At 36.9% G+C, this 16,347-nt stretch overlaps 3 protein-coding genes across 3 annotated transcripts in view; 1 reads left to right on the top strand and 2 right to left on the bottom strand.

The window, feature by feature from the left end:
- The window catches only part of nrxn1b (neurexin 1b), a 799,620-nt gene that overhangs the window by 378,088 nt on the left and 405,185 nt on the right, over positions 1 to 16,347 (bottom strand). The window lies entirely within an intron of this gene.
- Positions 359 to 9,707, bottom strand: dnaaf10 (dynein axonemal assembly factor 10). The gene is made up of 8 exons (NM_001017621.1): positions 9,500 to 9,707; positions 5,859 to 5,959; positions 5,641 to 5,771; positions 4,874 to 4,975; positions 3,510 to 3,625; positions 3,122 to 3,256; positions 1,593 to 1,690; positions 359 to 1,108 (listed from the first exon to the last, which is right to left on the bottom strand). Exons 1-8 carry the CDS (start codon positions 9,683 to 9,685, stop codon positions 901 to 903), a joined length of 1,077 nt encoding a protein of 358 aa, NP_001017621.1. The 5' UTR covers positions 9,686 to 9,707; the 3' UTR covers positions 359 to 900.
- pno1 (partner of NOB1 homolog) lies at positions 11,464 to 16,336 on the top strand. The gene is made up of 7 exons (NM_200548.1): positions 11,464 to 11,736; positions 12,248 to 12,397; positions 12,990 to 13,073; positions 14,475 to 14,535; positions 14,613 to 14,730; positions 14,955 to 15,025; positions 16,103 to 16,336. Exons 1-7 carry the CDS (start codon positions 11,530 to 11,532, stop codon positions 16,168 to 16,170), a joined length of 759 nt encoding a protein of 252 aa, NP_956842.2. The 5' UTR covers positions 11,464 to 11,529; the 3' UTR covers positions 16,171 to 16,336.

The following is a 16,347-nucleotide window of genomic DNA, read 5'->3' as shown; positions in this document are numbered from 1 at the left end:
CAACAATCCACATCCACACTGGCGTGTAGCATTTCTGAGCAGCCCTCCTTCCTCACTACCGCTGAAAACGCACATCACGTGACCACACACACACACTCATTCACACACAGACACATTGTCATGCGCTCGAGACAGCGGGTCAAGGCAGTCAGCGGTTCAGTAGACTGCTTCCATCTTTTACTTTCACACAAGTACTTGGTCATTTTAGCGAACACCTCAGATACTGTTGGCTGGTTCCTGTCTTTCTGGAATGATATTGTTAAGGAGACAGCCAAAATGTGATACAATTAAAACAACTTGACCTCAAAGTTGTACTCTTGGTCTTTGTGTTCAACTATTAATCAGCTAACAGTCAGAATAATAGAAATTCATGTTTTGATTTTATTATTAAAGATCAATAATAACTTCACCATAGCACTGAAGGCCTTCACTTTGGGCATAAGAACCCATTTCACCAGTGCTAGCAAAGCAAAGTCACAACTACATCCAGTGTTATAAAGCATCATAACACTTGTCTGTAAAAAAACTAATCAACTCGAATACAATTGCAGATTTACTTAAGGGATAGTTCACCCCAAAATTAAAATTGTCATCCTTGTTTCAAACCTTTGAGCTTATTAACTTATTAAACACAAGGGAAGATATTCTGAAAAACATTGACTTCCATAGTACTTGTTATTCCTACTATGGAAGTCAATGGTTACAGGTTTCCAACATTAATGGAAATATCTTCTTTTGTTTCCGATAAAAGATAATAAAAGTTTGAAAACCACACAAGGAAGAATAAATAGTGAGTACATTATATTTTGGGGTGAACTGTCCCTTTAAGACACACACGTTCATGTAAACAGTCATCAGATATTCCAGTCTGTTGGAGAATAAAAGTGATGTACTGTTGGCTCAGACAGTGTTGAGTTTGGTGACTATGAGCACTCGTACAGACTGGTCGAATGAGGAGCAGACGCAGAGACCCTGTTTATCCGGGCTCCAGTCTAGACTGGAGATGGGTTGTGTGGACAGAGTCACGTTCTGGAGGAGATTGACAGATCCAGCGACCCCCATCTCCACATCATCTGCTCCCTTCTTACTCCTCTGGGCCGGATACTCACTGGAAAAACAGGAGGAAAGAATGCTACTGAGTAGAGCCGTCAAGCAATGAGGAGTTGAAGAGTGGCCAGCAAAAATGATTCTTTTAAGGTCGCTTTAAATGCAAATGAGATCGTGCACTTTTCAGAAGAGGGCGGAGCTGAAAATGCCTGTGTGTCATCATAGTGGCAGATTCTCAAACAAGACTAACGGCATATGCTAATGAGGGAGAGACATGTACAAAGGGAAAATGTCATGCAAGTGTTTCTGTTTTCAACATGTTTGATTATAACAATTTAATTAATAAATGTTAACCATTAGAGGCTGGATATATTCACTAACTGTTTCCACACAACTGTGTTTAAAAGCCCTAATAAAAGTGATTTTTGCATAATAGTTCCCATCGTTTCAATACTAAATATATTGTATTTTGTCATGTACTGGAAATGCAACGTCACATCAACAGCCCAGATGTTTAATAATATAAACTGCAAGAAATCACTTACTATTTCCATAAATGCAGGTTTCCCGCTCCTCCGGCTGTCATGAAGACGTCACGATTTTGAGGTAAGTGCCTCACTTGCCATATTGTGGATTTGTGAGCCTGAAAAACATCAATAAGTGCAAATTAAAGGCACGGTGGGAGATTTGGGGTCTCTCAGAAAATAGGTACGTTTTTGGCATTGCTTTAAATCCCAACCGTACGTTCACACCGAAAGCGGCGAGAGCGTCCAAGGTTGCTCTGGCCGCCCTGGCGACAACGCTGTCTGCCTTCAGCTCCGGCGGCGAGAGCGTCAAAACTCGTTACACTGATCTCGTATTTAAAGGAGCCGTTACAGCATGTCAGTTACATTCCTGCATAAAACATGTTTCTAGCGTGAAAATGATGCGCACTTCTTATCAAATTCATTTAACAATGGAAGATCAAGTTGCGTGTGGCGTGGCTTTGCTCTATTTATCCAATATGTGTCCATGTCTGAAATATCCTGAAGCAGCAGTACTGTTTTGTAATGTCACGTCTTGTGAGTTTCCCGCTTTTTTAAAGGGCCATGAAACCCCCCCTTGTTTTCACACCTCTACTTTGGAAAAAGTCAGAAAAGTGGGCGTGTCCAGCTTTGTTTAGGGGGGAGTGTCGGAGGAACTAAAGTGGGATGGTGTGGGAGTGTCTATTTGAATCTACACGTGACTCCAGCTGAGCTCTCACAGAGAGAAAATGAAAACAAAACTTAACGGCAGCAAACTATAAAAGCAACACTTCACGCTTGTTTTGCCAACACAACGTGGCGTCTCTGCCGTCTAAACACTGTGACTAATGAATATTAATGAAGTTGCACAATAGAGCGCGCTGATTGGTTTGAACCAAGTCTTACTCATGCATTAATGCAGCACACTGTAAGACGTAATAAGACACACTCTGGCACAGACGTCCAGTCTGCACGCTGGAATACACGCTATTATGTCATGACCGTGACGCAGCTTCAAAAACTCGTTTCAAACCGGAAGTACGAATTTGCTTGAAATAACGCAAAAACAACCAATTTACACTTTTTAGTGAAATATAGGCGTCCTAATAGTGTTTTTAGCAGTGTGGGACACATATACCACTGTCAACAGCTCAAACACATGTGTTTTGGTGTTTCGTGACCCTTTAAGATAAATTTATATAACAGTAATGAACATCAGTAACTTATTTAATGCATGTTCCTGTAAGAAAACATTGGAAATCCAGCAACCGCAATCATCAAACCCTTGGGAACAACTGTGGTCGGAACCAAAGTTCACAGGTCTGTGTTCTCTGAACTCCGATCAAGCGCTGGACGTCTTCAATCTGACTGCTTGCCGCCGAGCACGGTGGGAGATTTGGGGTCTCAAAATTTGGGGTCGCTGCTCCTCGCCGCCGGCTCTCATTGAAAATGAATGACTTCCGGCTACTTTGAAGCTCTTGCCGCTTTCGGTGTGAACGTACGGTAACTCTCAATACAACCGGAAATAATGCATCAATACATTAAATAGTTCTGAGATTTTTCTGACGAACCTTCTCGGAGACTGAAGCGAAGCCTTTGCTGGGGTGCTGCGTCCTCATGTCGAACACGTGAAACTTGCCTTCTAAAGATGTGGCCACTAGTTTGTTCATGTTGATGTCTTTTCTGTCGAATTCAACAGAGCACACCTGGAAAAGACAACAATAATAATTCATTCATTTTCTTTTCAGCTTAGTCCCTTTATTAATCAGGGGTCGCCACAGTGGAATGAACCGCCAACTTATCCAGCATATCTTTTACACAGAGGATGCCCTTCCAGCCTTTTCCCATCTCTGGGAAATAATAATAATAATAATAATATATTTTCATAATTCTGTTTAAATGCATCCACTGTTGTTGGGAGGCCTTTAAAAATGTGCACTGAATATTATAAACACTCACCCCATTTCTGATGTTCTTCTCCCATCGTAAAGACATGTTTCTAAGATCGAACAGCTTGATGTCGCCGTTATCATATCCAGCGCACACACAGCGGTCTTGATCATTGAAAGCATGACCTAGAGGAAAAAAAGCAAGGCAAAGTGTGAGATTTACTCTGTGTTTTTTAGTCAGAACACATACAAAACATTTAGTAAATCTCTGTTTATAACTAATATTATAACAGTCTGTTGTGCATGCCTTTAGTTTCCTAAGATTTAAAGAGTTTTTGTTGAAAAAACAGTATGTATAGAACTAGAGGCACATTATATGAAATATGCGGCTAAGAAATAATTAATTAAACAATAGTAATTACAGTTTTTAAATGTTTTTAAACATCAGTAGTGTTTACCCCTATACAAGTCTGAAATTTCATTATTGATGCTCTTGAAAAGGCTTAAATTTGACTTGGTGAAACTTGCAGAAACCCTGAAAATACACATAAAAAGAAAGAAAACCCAATGCTGATCTTCAGTCAATATTGGAGGGACCGGTGACTTTTAAGCGTGAGAAATAAAAGCTGTGGTGTGTGAGCGTGTGAACTGGCTCAAATGCGTGTCCAGACTTGAGATTGTGATTAAATTAATTAAACTGAATCTTAATAAGTGTAAATAAATAAGGTGTAAAGGAGGCCAGGGTTATCAAATCCTGAATTCTTTCCTCTTCTCCATGATGACAGCACATAATATTAGACTAGATATTCTTCAAGACAGTAGTATTCAGCTTAAAGTGCATGTAAAGGCTTCACTAGGGTAATTAGGGTAAAGTTAGAGTAATTAGGCAAGTCATTGTATAACAGTGGTTTGTTCTTAAACAGTAAAAACTGAACCACCCTGATCCAGTTACTATGACCATTTATGTGAAGCTGCTTTGACACGATCTACATTGTAAAAGCGCTGTACAAATAAAGCTGAATTGAATTGATTTCTGCACACAATCCAAAACTAATATTGCTGAAGGGGCGAATAATATTGACCTTAAAATGACTTTAAAACTATTAAAAACTGCTTTTATTCTAGCTGAAATAAAACAAATCAGACTTTCTTTAGAAGACCAAATATTAGAGGAAACACTGAATCTGTTCAACATCATTTGGGGAAAATTGGAAAAAGAAAACCGGGAAAATATGAGTCCTGTCGATAACAAAACCAGTTGATGACCACTTAAACAGACGAGCTTTAAAAGATTTGTATGACCATTTCTAATTTGTTGGTAAAAAAAGAAAAGAAAGAAGGGCAAACAAACGTAAAACTCTGAAAAAGAATAAAACATTAACTCATGAACTAACTCTTGTGTGTGTGTGTAACGCAAGATTAACAATCACAGACCGAAAGCGACCGTCCAGCAGTCCCTCTTGGTTTCTCCCTCTGTGGGCTCCATGTTGACCACCGGCGTGTCTTTCTGCCGGGAGTCCCACACCTTCACTGTGCCTATTAATAAAACCACACGCAATCAAAATCCGAAGCGCAAACATTTCTAAGCGCAGTCAGTTTTCTATAAATATGTGTATCAGAGCAATTCCAGCGTTATGGTTGTGACATTTGCAGTAAAAACTCGAAATATAAATTCACAGAGTAAGTATATGTGAACATTATATCGAAACATCTGTTTATGTGTACCAAAACAACTCACTAAAGAGTTATGAGATCAGACAAATAGCAATCTGTAAACATATTTTATATTTTTAATGAGGGAAATAATCATGCATTATGGATGTGACCAAAAAAAGTCTGCGAGTTTACAGAATACAACATGCTTTGTAGACATTCAGTGAATTAAACTGCACAACCCAAAAGAAAGAATGCTAATCAAAAGGAGAAGAGTTGTCTCAATATACGGTAGAACAAACATGATTGATTTTATTTTACATGACATTTTTGCATGTATGAGGAAAAAGCTTGGTTATGGATGTGACGTCTCTCTGTTATGCATGAGACAGATGTGAAATTGGCTTTGGTAAATCAAAAATAATAGTTTGAAAACACCGACAGAGACATTTTTGAGTAGTTTACACAATTGCAAAACACTTAGAAAGGGTGAAAGCTTTGTTGACATTTGCATGCGATTTCTCGTCTGCAGAAATCCGCCTATTTACCGTCTCTACTTCCAGTGACGATCTCTGGAGCCCCGTCCCCGATGCCCAGTCCTCCCACTCCGTCAATGGCGTTTATGATCTCCTTGTGTGCTTTAACTGAGTACACCGGGCTGTCGGGCACTTCCAGATTCCTGAAGAGCAAAGATTACGCAATACTGCACTTTAAATAACAACATAATAGATAACCACAAACATAACCACATCCAGCGGGCTCCTACCAAACGTTAAGATTTCCGTCAAAGTCTCCGGTGGCCAGATGCCTCTGCTGGAGAGACGTGGCTCCAAACGTCCCACACTTGATTGGCTTGGATTTTTCTATCTAGAATATTGAAAAGTATGTTTATTAAACATCAATAATGCACAATACATCATATCAATATGTATATTGTTTTTGTCACAGGAGCAATAGTGAGGATGACTGGAGAAGGACAGGCTTGATCTGGCCAATGGCAGCAGTATTACAGATTCTGAGGTGCTGTACGGGTCAAACACCTGCAGCGCGAAGTAAATATTCACTTCTAAAAGGCTTACAGTAGGCTTATGTATTAAATACATTCACAAAGACGAAAACGAATGGTTAGTTTCAGTCAGTTTAATGTGTTCACATTACAGTTTCAGTCCGTTTTTGTTTTTTATAAACGTTTGTTTTTTATTTTTATTTCAAGTAAACGTAAATGATTGTTTTGTTTTTCATTAACTATAATAACTCTATTGGTTAATGGACAGACGGCTGCTTCTCACTCAGGGCTGCTGTTTACGTTAATGAAGGAGAGATGGGCACTAGTGGGCGGGGCTTCCCCCCTTTGATGACACGTACAAAGGGAGAATGTCAATCAAAGTGTTTCTGCAATCTACTACAATGGTAGGAAAATTTTGTTTCTCTGCAGCTTCTTCAAACAAATCAATACGATCTTTATTTCTTCATGGAATTGTGTCAGTTTCAAATGTGACTTTTTATTGGAATTCTTTCGTTTCTGATGTTGATTGCTGAAAAATATGGCTCATCCCAAATAGCTACTTAATTACATGTTAGATAAGTTTCATTTTGAATTATACATCGTACATACCCAGTAAATACTCTTAGTAAGATATAAGATATTGATGCTAATTGTTTATTTTGTAAGCAACACCCTGAGTCTCGTTCGCTTATGTTGGCAATGCAGATACTCTAATTTCCTTTGGAAAAGCTTTCTCTCTTTTTGTAATTGAGAATGTTGATGCAGACTTTTCTTTACTATGGGAAAATGTTTTGTTTGGCTTTATCAGTTAAAAAACCGAAGCTTGACATATTTTTTTTTCTTAACCTTCTTATCTTACTAACAAAACCTTATATACATACATGTAAATTTTCCAACCAAAAACCTGTTTTCATATATTTTGCTTACTGAATTGCAGTAATACTATGAAACTATTTCTTACTCACAGTCTTTAAAAACAACTGAAATTTGTCAGTTATATAATCGTTTTCTTTAATGTGTGATTTATATACCCCTTTTGTTATATATATACCCCTTATATATACCCTTTTTGCTGTTATTTTTCTAATTAGGGGCCAAGCACCGTAGGTGCGTAGGCACCTATTGGATCCGTTAGCGTTCCTATTATTATTATTCTTCTTGTTTGTTTGTTTGTTTGCTTTATTTATAGAGCACATTTAAAAACAACAGATGTTGACCAAAGTGCTTTACAAAACGACCAGCATACAAAATCTATACCTATATATAAAAAATTTGCAAAATATATAAAACAGATTAAAATTAATTACAATCAAAGGCAAGAGACAGAAGGTGATTTTTTAGATGAGACTTAAAAGCACCAAGTGAAGAACATGACCGGATCTGTAAAGGCAGACCCTTCCATAGTCGGGGGGCTGCAGCAATAAAACCCTTTCACCTCTTGATTTCAACCGCGTTTTGGGGACAACTAGCTGAAACGTGTTTTCGGACCTGATTGGCCTCAATGAAGTGTGCCAGTGAAGAAGCTCAGAAATGTAAGTCGGTGCCAGACCATTCAAACTTTTAAAAACTAGAAGCAATAATTTATATTGAATTCTAAATTGGACTGGGAGCCAGTGAAGAGACAATAAAACTGGTGAGATACTAGAGGATTTTTTTGTCCCAGTTAAAAGCCTAGCAGCTGCATTTTGAACCAGCTGCAGGCGTGCTATTGATGCCTGTGAAACTCCAGAATACAAAGAGTTACAGTAGTCCAGTCTTGACATAATAAAAACATTAATGACAGTTTCCAGCTCTTTAAAAGAAAGAAAAGGCTTCAATTTGGCAATGTTCCCTAATTGATAGAAACCACTTTTGACAACTGAGTTTATTTGCTTGTCAAACTTTAACTCAGTGTCAAAAGTAACTCCAAGATTTTTTACGTGACTGTGGACCTTAGGCTTGATCGAACCTAATTTATTAATTGTAGATTCACAGACACTCGGAGGACCAAACACTAGTACTTCAGTTTTTGATTCATTCAAGTGTAAGAATTCTTCTTCCATTTCTTCCACCGGATATGAATGGCAGCCCATATAGGCGTATGCGGGAAAGTTGTATAATTTGGCACAATGATAGAGGACAGTCTTAACATTAATCAGACCAAATGTGAAGTCTCAAAATCAAACTCTCTAGCGCCACCACTTGTCCAAACTTTCACGTATGTTTATCATAATAACTTTTGAACCGAATGGGCTACAATCAAAATTCCGCTGACTCCTTGGCTCAGTCCGATTCAAACGCACCCTATGACATCATTTTCCGTCATGAATTTTTTCGCGCTATTTTAAATTTTTCGAAAAACCTATTTGATCGAACTCGTCCTAGGCCGTTTCTGCGATTTTCACCAAAATTGAATCACATGATCTACAGACCATGCCAACCAAGAGTTATGGAATTGAAGTTGATTAGACCAACTGTTTTCGCTTAACTTGCGATCAAATTTAACGTAGAACTTGCGAAAATGGACTTGAGACGATATCTCTGTAACGCATTCACCGATTCACACCAAACTTGGTGTGTGTTATGACAACTAGGGTCCGAGGTTATATGCTGAGTTTTGGCACATTGCCCCCTAGTGGTCCGGAGATACAAAAAACTTGATTTTTGGCTTATAACGTCTCAACCTTTCGTCCGAAACTGATAAAACTTGTCTCATTACATCCGGCAGAGCATGTCGAGTCGAATGATGTCTGATTTTCACAGGTCAGCCATTTTGGGCGTCGCCCATTTCGATTTTTGGCCAAAAACACTATATTTTACCAACATATTCACATATCATTACAAAACATGGTATTCATCTTCAACCCCATGCCCTAAAAGTACTCAAAAATTAAATATATATATATATATATATATATATATTATATATATATATATATATATATATATATATATATATATATATATATATATATATATATATAAAATTAAATATAATTTTAAAAAAGTGTTTCCGCAGACTGTTTTTATTAAGTCTGATTACATCAAACACAATTAATTCATCTTTACCATTAGAGGCTGGAGATATTCACAAACTGCTGACACACAACTGGGGTTAAACCCCTTATAAAAGGGATTTTTGCATAATAGATCATGAATAAATCTCTATTTTTAACTGATCCCTGACTAGTCTTATAGTCATGATTCACATGTGTATTGTGGATGAATATGAACTATGACGGTGAAGTAAACGTTAATAAACGCGTTGTAAACAGAGACTGAGGCAGTTGAGTTTTGTCGCCATGGCAACCGCGCCTCAGGACTTTTCTAGAAAGCGCCGAACTGGCTTAGCTAATAAACAGCAAAGCTTTTCAGCAGTTTGATTTGTGCTTCAGTGAATATATACTATGAAGAGACCTGACCTCTCTGACCAGCTGCAGCTCCCCGTGCTGGATCTCGTAGATCTGCATCACTCCGGTTCCTCTCGCGAAGTTTCCCATACAAACAAACTTGGCGCTGCACGGAATCCATTTGCTCTCGAACACCGTGTAGTTCAAGCTCTTCTGGATGTGCGCGATGATCTGCGGCTTCTCGAGAGCTGCTGACATGATCTGTGCTCAATATGAAACTAAAATCTATCAGTTTGAGCAGAAGGAAAGAGATGTCAGTTGCGCTGTTTGCTTCTTCTTTGTTTCAATGGCTGTTGACAACCCTCTTAAAAGCTATACTTCCGCCACCTGGTGGATTGGTGTGGGTTTTTGCTAAAAGGGATACAGCTGCGGTCGAGAATTATTTATATTATTTAACTACACATCTATTGTATTTTATTAACATCAACCCCAACCCTAAACCCAATTCTGACAGTATTATTTATTAAATAACCTATTAATTGTATGTTATTACCATATTTCCATCTACCCCTACCTCAACAATAAACCCAAACCTCACAGTAATGCAAAAACAGCAATTAAACAGAGTATTAGTCATATTATTTCATAAATTAACCATTAATTTTATTGTATTAACGTCTATCTCTACCCCAAACCTAAACCCAACCATAACAGTAATGTAAAAACAGGTATACACAGTATTAGTCATATTATTTATTTAATTACCCATTCATTGTAATTTATCAATGTCTACCCCCACCCCAGTAATGGAAAAAGTAATAATACAAAGTATTATTCATATTTTTTATAACATTACCTATTAAATTGAATTTTTATTAACATTTACCCCTTTTATCACAGTAATGTGAAAATATTAATTATTGTTGTAGTGTTACACAAATTATGTCATATTGATGTACCTGCAACTGCATCCCTTCTAGACTTCACTGTTTTTTTTACTGGATACTAGTAATATATAACAGAATAAAATGTATTTTACACACACACACACACACATATATATATATAATCTTTATAGTTCATTCTCCTTAAATTCCATTTATTATACCTATTGCATTTCACTGATTTATAATCGCAAAATACACTTCATATTGTTCTGGGGCATTTCTTAACATATTCTTAATTGTTATATTCTCAATTTTCAATAGACTGAACTTTGTTGCTCTTATACCGAGTGCTTTTGTTATTGTTTTTTAATTCACCCCAATTTATTGCTTAACATATTCTTAAATTAAAGGGACTAAGCCAACAAGAAAATGAATGAATGAATATTCTTAAATTCTCATTTGTTTTAAACTTAATTCTCCATAAGTTTCACTCATTTAGTATTCATAATTTCTAATAATATGTTTCTCTATCTGCACTGCTCCACATTTATTAACATTTCCTGATTCACGTTTTACAATAATGAATGTCTGGTAGGTGCTGTCTGTGTTTATCTATCTATCTATCATGTTTGTCTGTCTATCCATCCATCCGTCCGTCTATATCTGTCTGTCTATCCGTCCATCCTATCTATCTATCTATCTATCTATCTATCTATCTATCTATCTATCTATCTATCTATCTATCTATCTATCTATCTATCTATCTATCTATCTATCTATCTATCTGTCTGTCTGTCTGTCTGTCTGTCTGTCTGTCTGTCTGTCTGTCTGTCTGTCTGTCTGTCTGTCTGTCTGTCTGTCCGTCCAATAGTATATTTATAGGCTACACGTGAGCTCTCCGGTGTTTTCCTACAGCGTGAAGGACCCTCAGAACATAGTTGACCCACATTTAGCCTAATCAAAATGAACAAAAAAAATCTTCACAACTCAAAATAACTCAAATGTTTTTTTTAATTTAATAAATTCGAATTAAATCTAAACATTTTAAAACAATTACCTTAGACATCACTGTAGCCTTTGGATTTATTTAGTAATAAGCATTAGCATTTGGCACCGCTCCGGGCAGCAGTACGGTCCTTTCTGTAACATGGCCGACGCCACATGTCGATGGTAAACATCTGTGCTGGAGTGTAGTTTTTAATAAATTAGTAAACTATGGAATCTGTATCAGATTCGACAGCAGAAGTAAGCGCTACTATGGATTGTGATGGAAACACAGAAGCGTTTGAGAAAGTCAAAAGTAAGAAAAGAGAGAAGCGCAAGCGCGCCGCGGCGGAGATGGACACGCAGACCGAGGAGAGCAGCAGCAGCGCGCCGGTGAAAAGGCCACATTTCCCGGCCCTGTCCGGAGACCAGCTCGGGGTAAGACTGAACATATAAACAGTAGACATTCTGTGTATTCTTACACCAACTAGGAGCTGTTACGGGAGTCCAGTGTACGTTATTACCGTCAGTAAACGGGACAAAACGCTTAACAACATATATTACTAGTATTTTTGATAATTTTAAGGGCACCTATTATGCAAAAATCACTTTGTTAAGGGATTTAAACTCAGTTGTGTGGTAACAGCGTGTGAATATAACCAGCCTTTAATGATAATCATTGATAAATTGAATTCTTTATAATCAGACTTTATGAAGGAAACACTTTTATTGACATTCTCCCGTTGTACGTGTCATCAGAGGGGGAAAGCCCCGCCCACTAGTGACCATCTCCCCCTCATTAGCATAAACAGCAGCCCTGAGTGAGAAGCAGCCGTCTGTCCATTATAACATGTCTGCTGAACGCTCTTATTTGGTTCATTGTGTGAACGGATATCTGAACATTCTGCTTGATAATCAAGTGTGTGTTTTGTGTTGCTGTTGTTTTCAGGGCGGTGTGGATGAAATGCGCAAAGTGCCGGTTCCTTCTCACCGATACACACCTCTGAAGGAAAACTGGCTGAAAATCTTCACCCCCATCGTGGAAAACCTGCAGCTCCAAGTGCGATTCAACCTCAAAACAAGACAGGTGGAGATTAAAGTAAGTGCTGACAGCAGGATTACGACTAAAGCTGGGCAAGATTAACCACATCCAAATTAAAAGCTTGCTTTGGCATAATGTTTGTGCATTTATTACGTATATATAGAACATTTTGAGAGATGCAAGCAAAAACAATGGTCCCAACGTATTTCCTGTTTTACATTTTTAATTTCTAAAGTTTCCAATAGTACAAAAAAAGAGCCCCATATTGATAAATGATGTTATGACAGCTGTTTTAACATTAGGTTATGCTTGAATTGCCTCTTGTTACAGTTATGAAATGGTTCGACAACAAGCAGGAAATGTTCATGGGCCAATGACATGACCACATTGACAAAGTCTATTAATACTAGCATGCATAAATATGAAAACAAGGTTTTTTAATGTTTATATATAAAATATAAATGAAACAAGTGATATATAAATGTAAATATCTATGTATTAGGATAGTCTTGTATAGTTTGGTTTAATCTATGCGTGTTTTTATTGAGAATGGTCAGCTCAAGTGATGTCAGGATATAGTTTATGAAAATAGATTCTGTATTATTTGCTCAAATGTACGCAGTAATAATAAACTAGTCTGCTTTTACAGACGTGCAAAGAAACGCAGGACATCGGTGCTCTGACCAGAGCTGCAGACTTCGTGAAGGCCTTCGTGTTAGGATTTCAGGTGGAGGTCAGTGTCAGTTATTAACGGGTGAATTAATAATATTTTGCAGTGACGCTTGGTACACGTGAATGTTGTTTGCATTACATTTCTATTTGAGTTTCAAAATGATTGTTTTACTTCATAAGTAAGATTTATTTAATTAATTAATTAGTATCATCATTTTTGGGGGTTCCAAACTAGTACTGTCAAAAAATGAATCATGACTAATGGCATGCAAAATGAATGCTTGTATTTACATAATTTAAATCTAAAGTATGTGTACTGTGCAAATATAACTGGTATTCATATATAAATACAAACATTCATTTTTATTATTATTTTAAATATGTTTTTTTTTGTTAATTAATTGTTTGACGGCACTAAAAATGTTTTAAATGTACCCAAAACTCTGAAGTTAGTCTATTATTACAGCTCCGATCAATGTTTAGTATCTAATACTGCATGCGCAGAGTGGTCGTGCACCCGGGGGAGACTATCCCCCGGTTTCACAAACAAGGTTTAAGCCTAGTCAAGATTAAATTGCTTGTTTGTATTCAAAATAACTTGCGGTGAGACGTCTTAAAATATGTCAGTGTCATTTTTTTGTCTCCAGGTGCACATCAGTCATATTTTTCTAAGGCCATTTTTTATAAATGTTTCTTAAATAGCCTATTTTAACTAAGGCCTAGTCTTGGCTCAATCTAAGCCCTGTTTGTGAAACTGGGCCTGTGTGTTTTATGTGGGGATGAAGAGACTGGGGAAAAGGTAAAAAGGGGTTTAAAGACCTGCGTAAAGGTATCTTTGTTTAATGTTTTGTCATGTGATGTATTTACAAATGAAGTGTATGTTTTGACATAAAAGGAAAACTTACCTGAAGAATGTTTCATGTAGAAACGTATCATCTACTCACCTGCAAATGGTTGAAGCCATAAGTGGGCGGAGTTGCTCACTATAAAAAGAGCGACTCGCGCTCAGTTCAGGGTGGGAGTCGTAGGAGTTTGGAGGTCTCAGTTGTGGAGAATAGTTAGTTGGAGAGTATTAAATCTGGATAGCAAATATTTTGTATATAATTATTTTGTTACTCTATTTTTTTGTTGTGTTTGTTTATATATATTTATTTATTTATTGTTGATTTTTCGATTGGAAACTTTTGCACTGTAAATAAACACACCTTTGCACCATAGTGCTACGTCAGCTGAGTCATCATTTATTTTCGTTTTGTTCCACACATACCCTAACAATGCCTCTGTGTGACAGTGTAATAAGCGTGATAATGTACATCCAGCTGGTTGTTATTACAGAATAAAAACCCTTAGTCTGATAAGCCCATCAGGCTTTATTCTGCCTGAACAACTGACTGGATGTGCGTTATATTTTACTATTAATATAACAAGAAATTTCACAATTATCTAATCTTATCACTCACAGGATGCTCTTGCGCTGATCAGATTAGATGAACTGTTTTTGGAAACATTTGATGTCACAGATGGTAAGTCAGTCTGAAATCTGAGCTATTTTGTATGAGTACTCTATTTTATACGCTGACTTCTGTGTGTGCTTTTGCAGTTAAACCTCTGAAAGGAGATCATCTGTCCAGAGCCATCGGCAGAATAGCAGGAAAAGGAGGAAAAACAAAGTTTACTATTGAGAACGTCACCAAAACCAGGATCGTGCTCGCAGACACGTCAGTAAACTCAGATCTTCTTAATCCTTCTTGATGCATTTTATCAACTCTAGCAAGAATATTTGGAAATATTCGTAGTAAATGTGAATTGTGTGTTTGATTAGTGTATTCAGTGCTCTTGCTATATATCATGTCATTTACTGTAGTTTTGCAATATATGAATCTCTTTTTGTGTCATTTATTTCACTGTTTTTTCTATTCATGATATTTCTTTGTCTTTTCAGGAAGATTCATATATTGGGGTCTTTCCAGAATATTAAAATGGCACGAACAGCAATATGCAATCTCATTCTCGGTTAGTAATATTACATCTATACATGTATATTTAAATTATATGGGCCCTAAAATTTCTGTCTCTATTTACTTGTATATTTGGCTAAAGTCTATATGTGCATCTAAAAAAGTAACAAGTTTATTATTATTTCTTTTTTGCAGCTGAATAAAAATATTACTCATATTCTAAATTCGCTGCAATCAAAGTAACATATTTAAGTATCTAATATTTAAAATTAAAAATGTAAAGTTTTATTCTAGAACATACTCCAATGCAAATGTTTAAAAAAAATGTGTATTCTGGAGCGATTTTACAATATTATCATTAATCAATTTGAAACAACTTGTATTTTCTGGCTATGTTCAGGTTATGTTCTGGTTAAGTTCTGTCTATGTTCCAGTGAAGTTCTGACTATGTTCAGGTTAAGTTCTGGTTATGTTCTGTTTATATTCAGCTTATGTTCGGTCTATGTTCCTTCTATGTTCAGGTTAAGCTCTGGCTATGTTCCAGTTATGTTCTATCTAAGTTCAGGTTAAGTTCTGACTATGTTTAAGTTATGTCAGTCTATGTTCTGGATAAGTTCTGGCTATATTCAGGGTAATCTCTGACTATGTTCCGGTTATGTTCTGTTTATATTCAGCTTATGTTCGGTCTATGTTCCTTCTATGTTCAGGTTAAGCTCTGGCTATGTTCCGGTTATGTTCTATCTAAGTTCAAGTTATGTCAGTCTATGTTCTGGCTATGTTTGGGTTAATCCCTGATTATGTTAGTTAAGTTCTGGCTATATGCAGGTTATGTTCGGTCTATGTTCCGTTTAAGTTCTGACTATGTTCAGTTTATGTTCCGGTTATGTTTAGGTTGCATTCTGACTATGTTAATGTTATGTTCTATCTATATGTTCAGATTAAGCTCTGGCTATGTTCCGGTTAAGTTCTGTCTATGTTCAGGTTATGTTCTTGAACCTTTACTACAAGTGGTGCCATGAATATAGCCAGTGCTGCTGATATAAACAGTAACTTTACCCAATACTGCTGATATGCATGTTCAAAATAAATATATATTAGTAAACAGTACTAATGCTTAATCTCACCCTCACAGGCAGTCCTCCATCTAAGGTGTATGGGAATCTGCGGGCCGTGGCCACTCGATCAGCGGAGAGATTTTAAACACTTGAAGATCAGCTCCTGCAAAACACACGGATCACAGACTGACACACAAACACATCTAATTTCTATTGTTAGAGCCACATGGGCCTGAAAATGTCTATGATGAACCAGTGGACTCAACATTACTGCTGCTTCACACAATAAACACATCATGAGTGAACAGAAAGAGACACGACT

This window comes from Danio rerio, chromosome 13 (assembly GCF_049306965.1).
Source record: "Danio rerio strain Tuebingen ecotype United States chromosome 13, GRCz12tu, whole genome shotgun sequence".
NCBI classification, from domain to species: domain Eukaryota; kingdom Metazoa; phylum Chordata; class Actinopteri; order Cypriniformes; family Danionidae; genus Danio; species Danio rerio.
The sequence above is the reverse complement of the archived record's forward strand: the minus strand, read 5'-3'. Positions and strand labels throughout refer to the sequence as shown.

Excerpts from the sequence above, each read along its gene's own strand:
- dnaaf10 (NM_001017621.1), bottom strand. The coding sequence starts at position 9,685 with ATGTCAGCAGCTCTCGAGAAGCCGCAGATCATCGCGCACATCCAGAAG. Across the intron at positions 5,960-9,499 it reads AGCTGCAGCTGGTCAGAGAG|ATAGAAAAATCCAAGCCAAT; the intron begins GTCAGGTCTCTT and ends TCAATATTCTAG. Across the intron at positions 1,109-1,592 it reads AACCTGCATTTATGGAAATA|TGAGTATCCGGCCCAGAGGA; the intron begins GTAAGTGATTTC and ends CTGTTTTTCCAG.
- pno1 (NM_200548.1), top strand. The coding sequence starts at position 11,530 with ATGGAATCTGTATCAGATTCGACAGCAGAAGTAAGCGCTACTATGGAT. Across the intron at positions 11,737-12,247 it reads TGTCCGGAGACCAGCTCGGG|GGCGGTGTGGATGAAATGCG; the intron begins GTAAGACTGAAC and ends TGTTGTTTTCAG. Across the intron at positions 15,026-16,102 it reads AATATGCAATCTCATTCTCG|GCAGTCCTCCATCTAAGGTG; the intron begins GTTAGTAATATT and ends TCACCCTCACAG.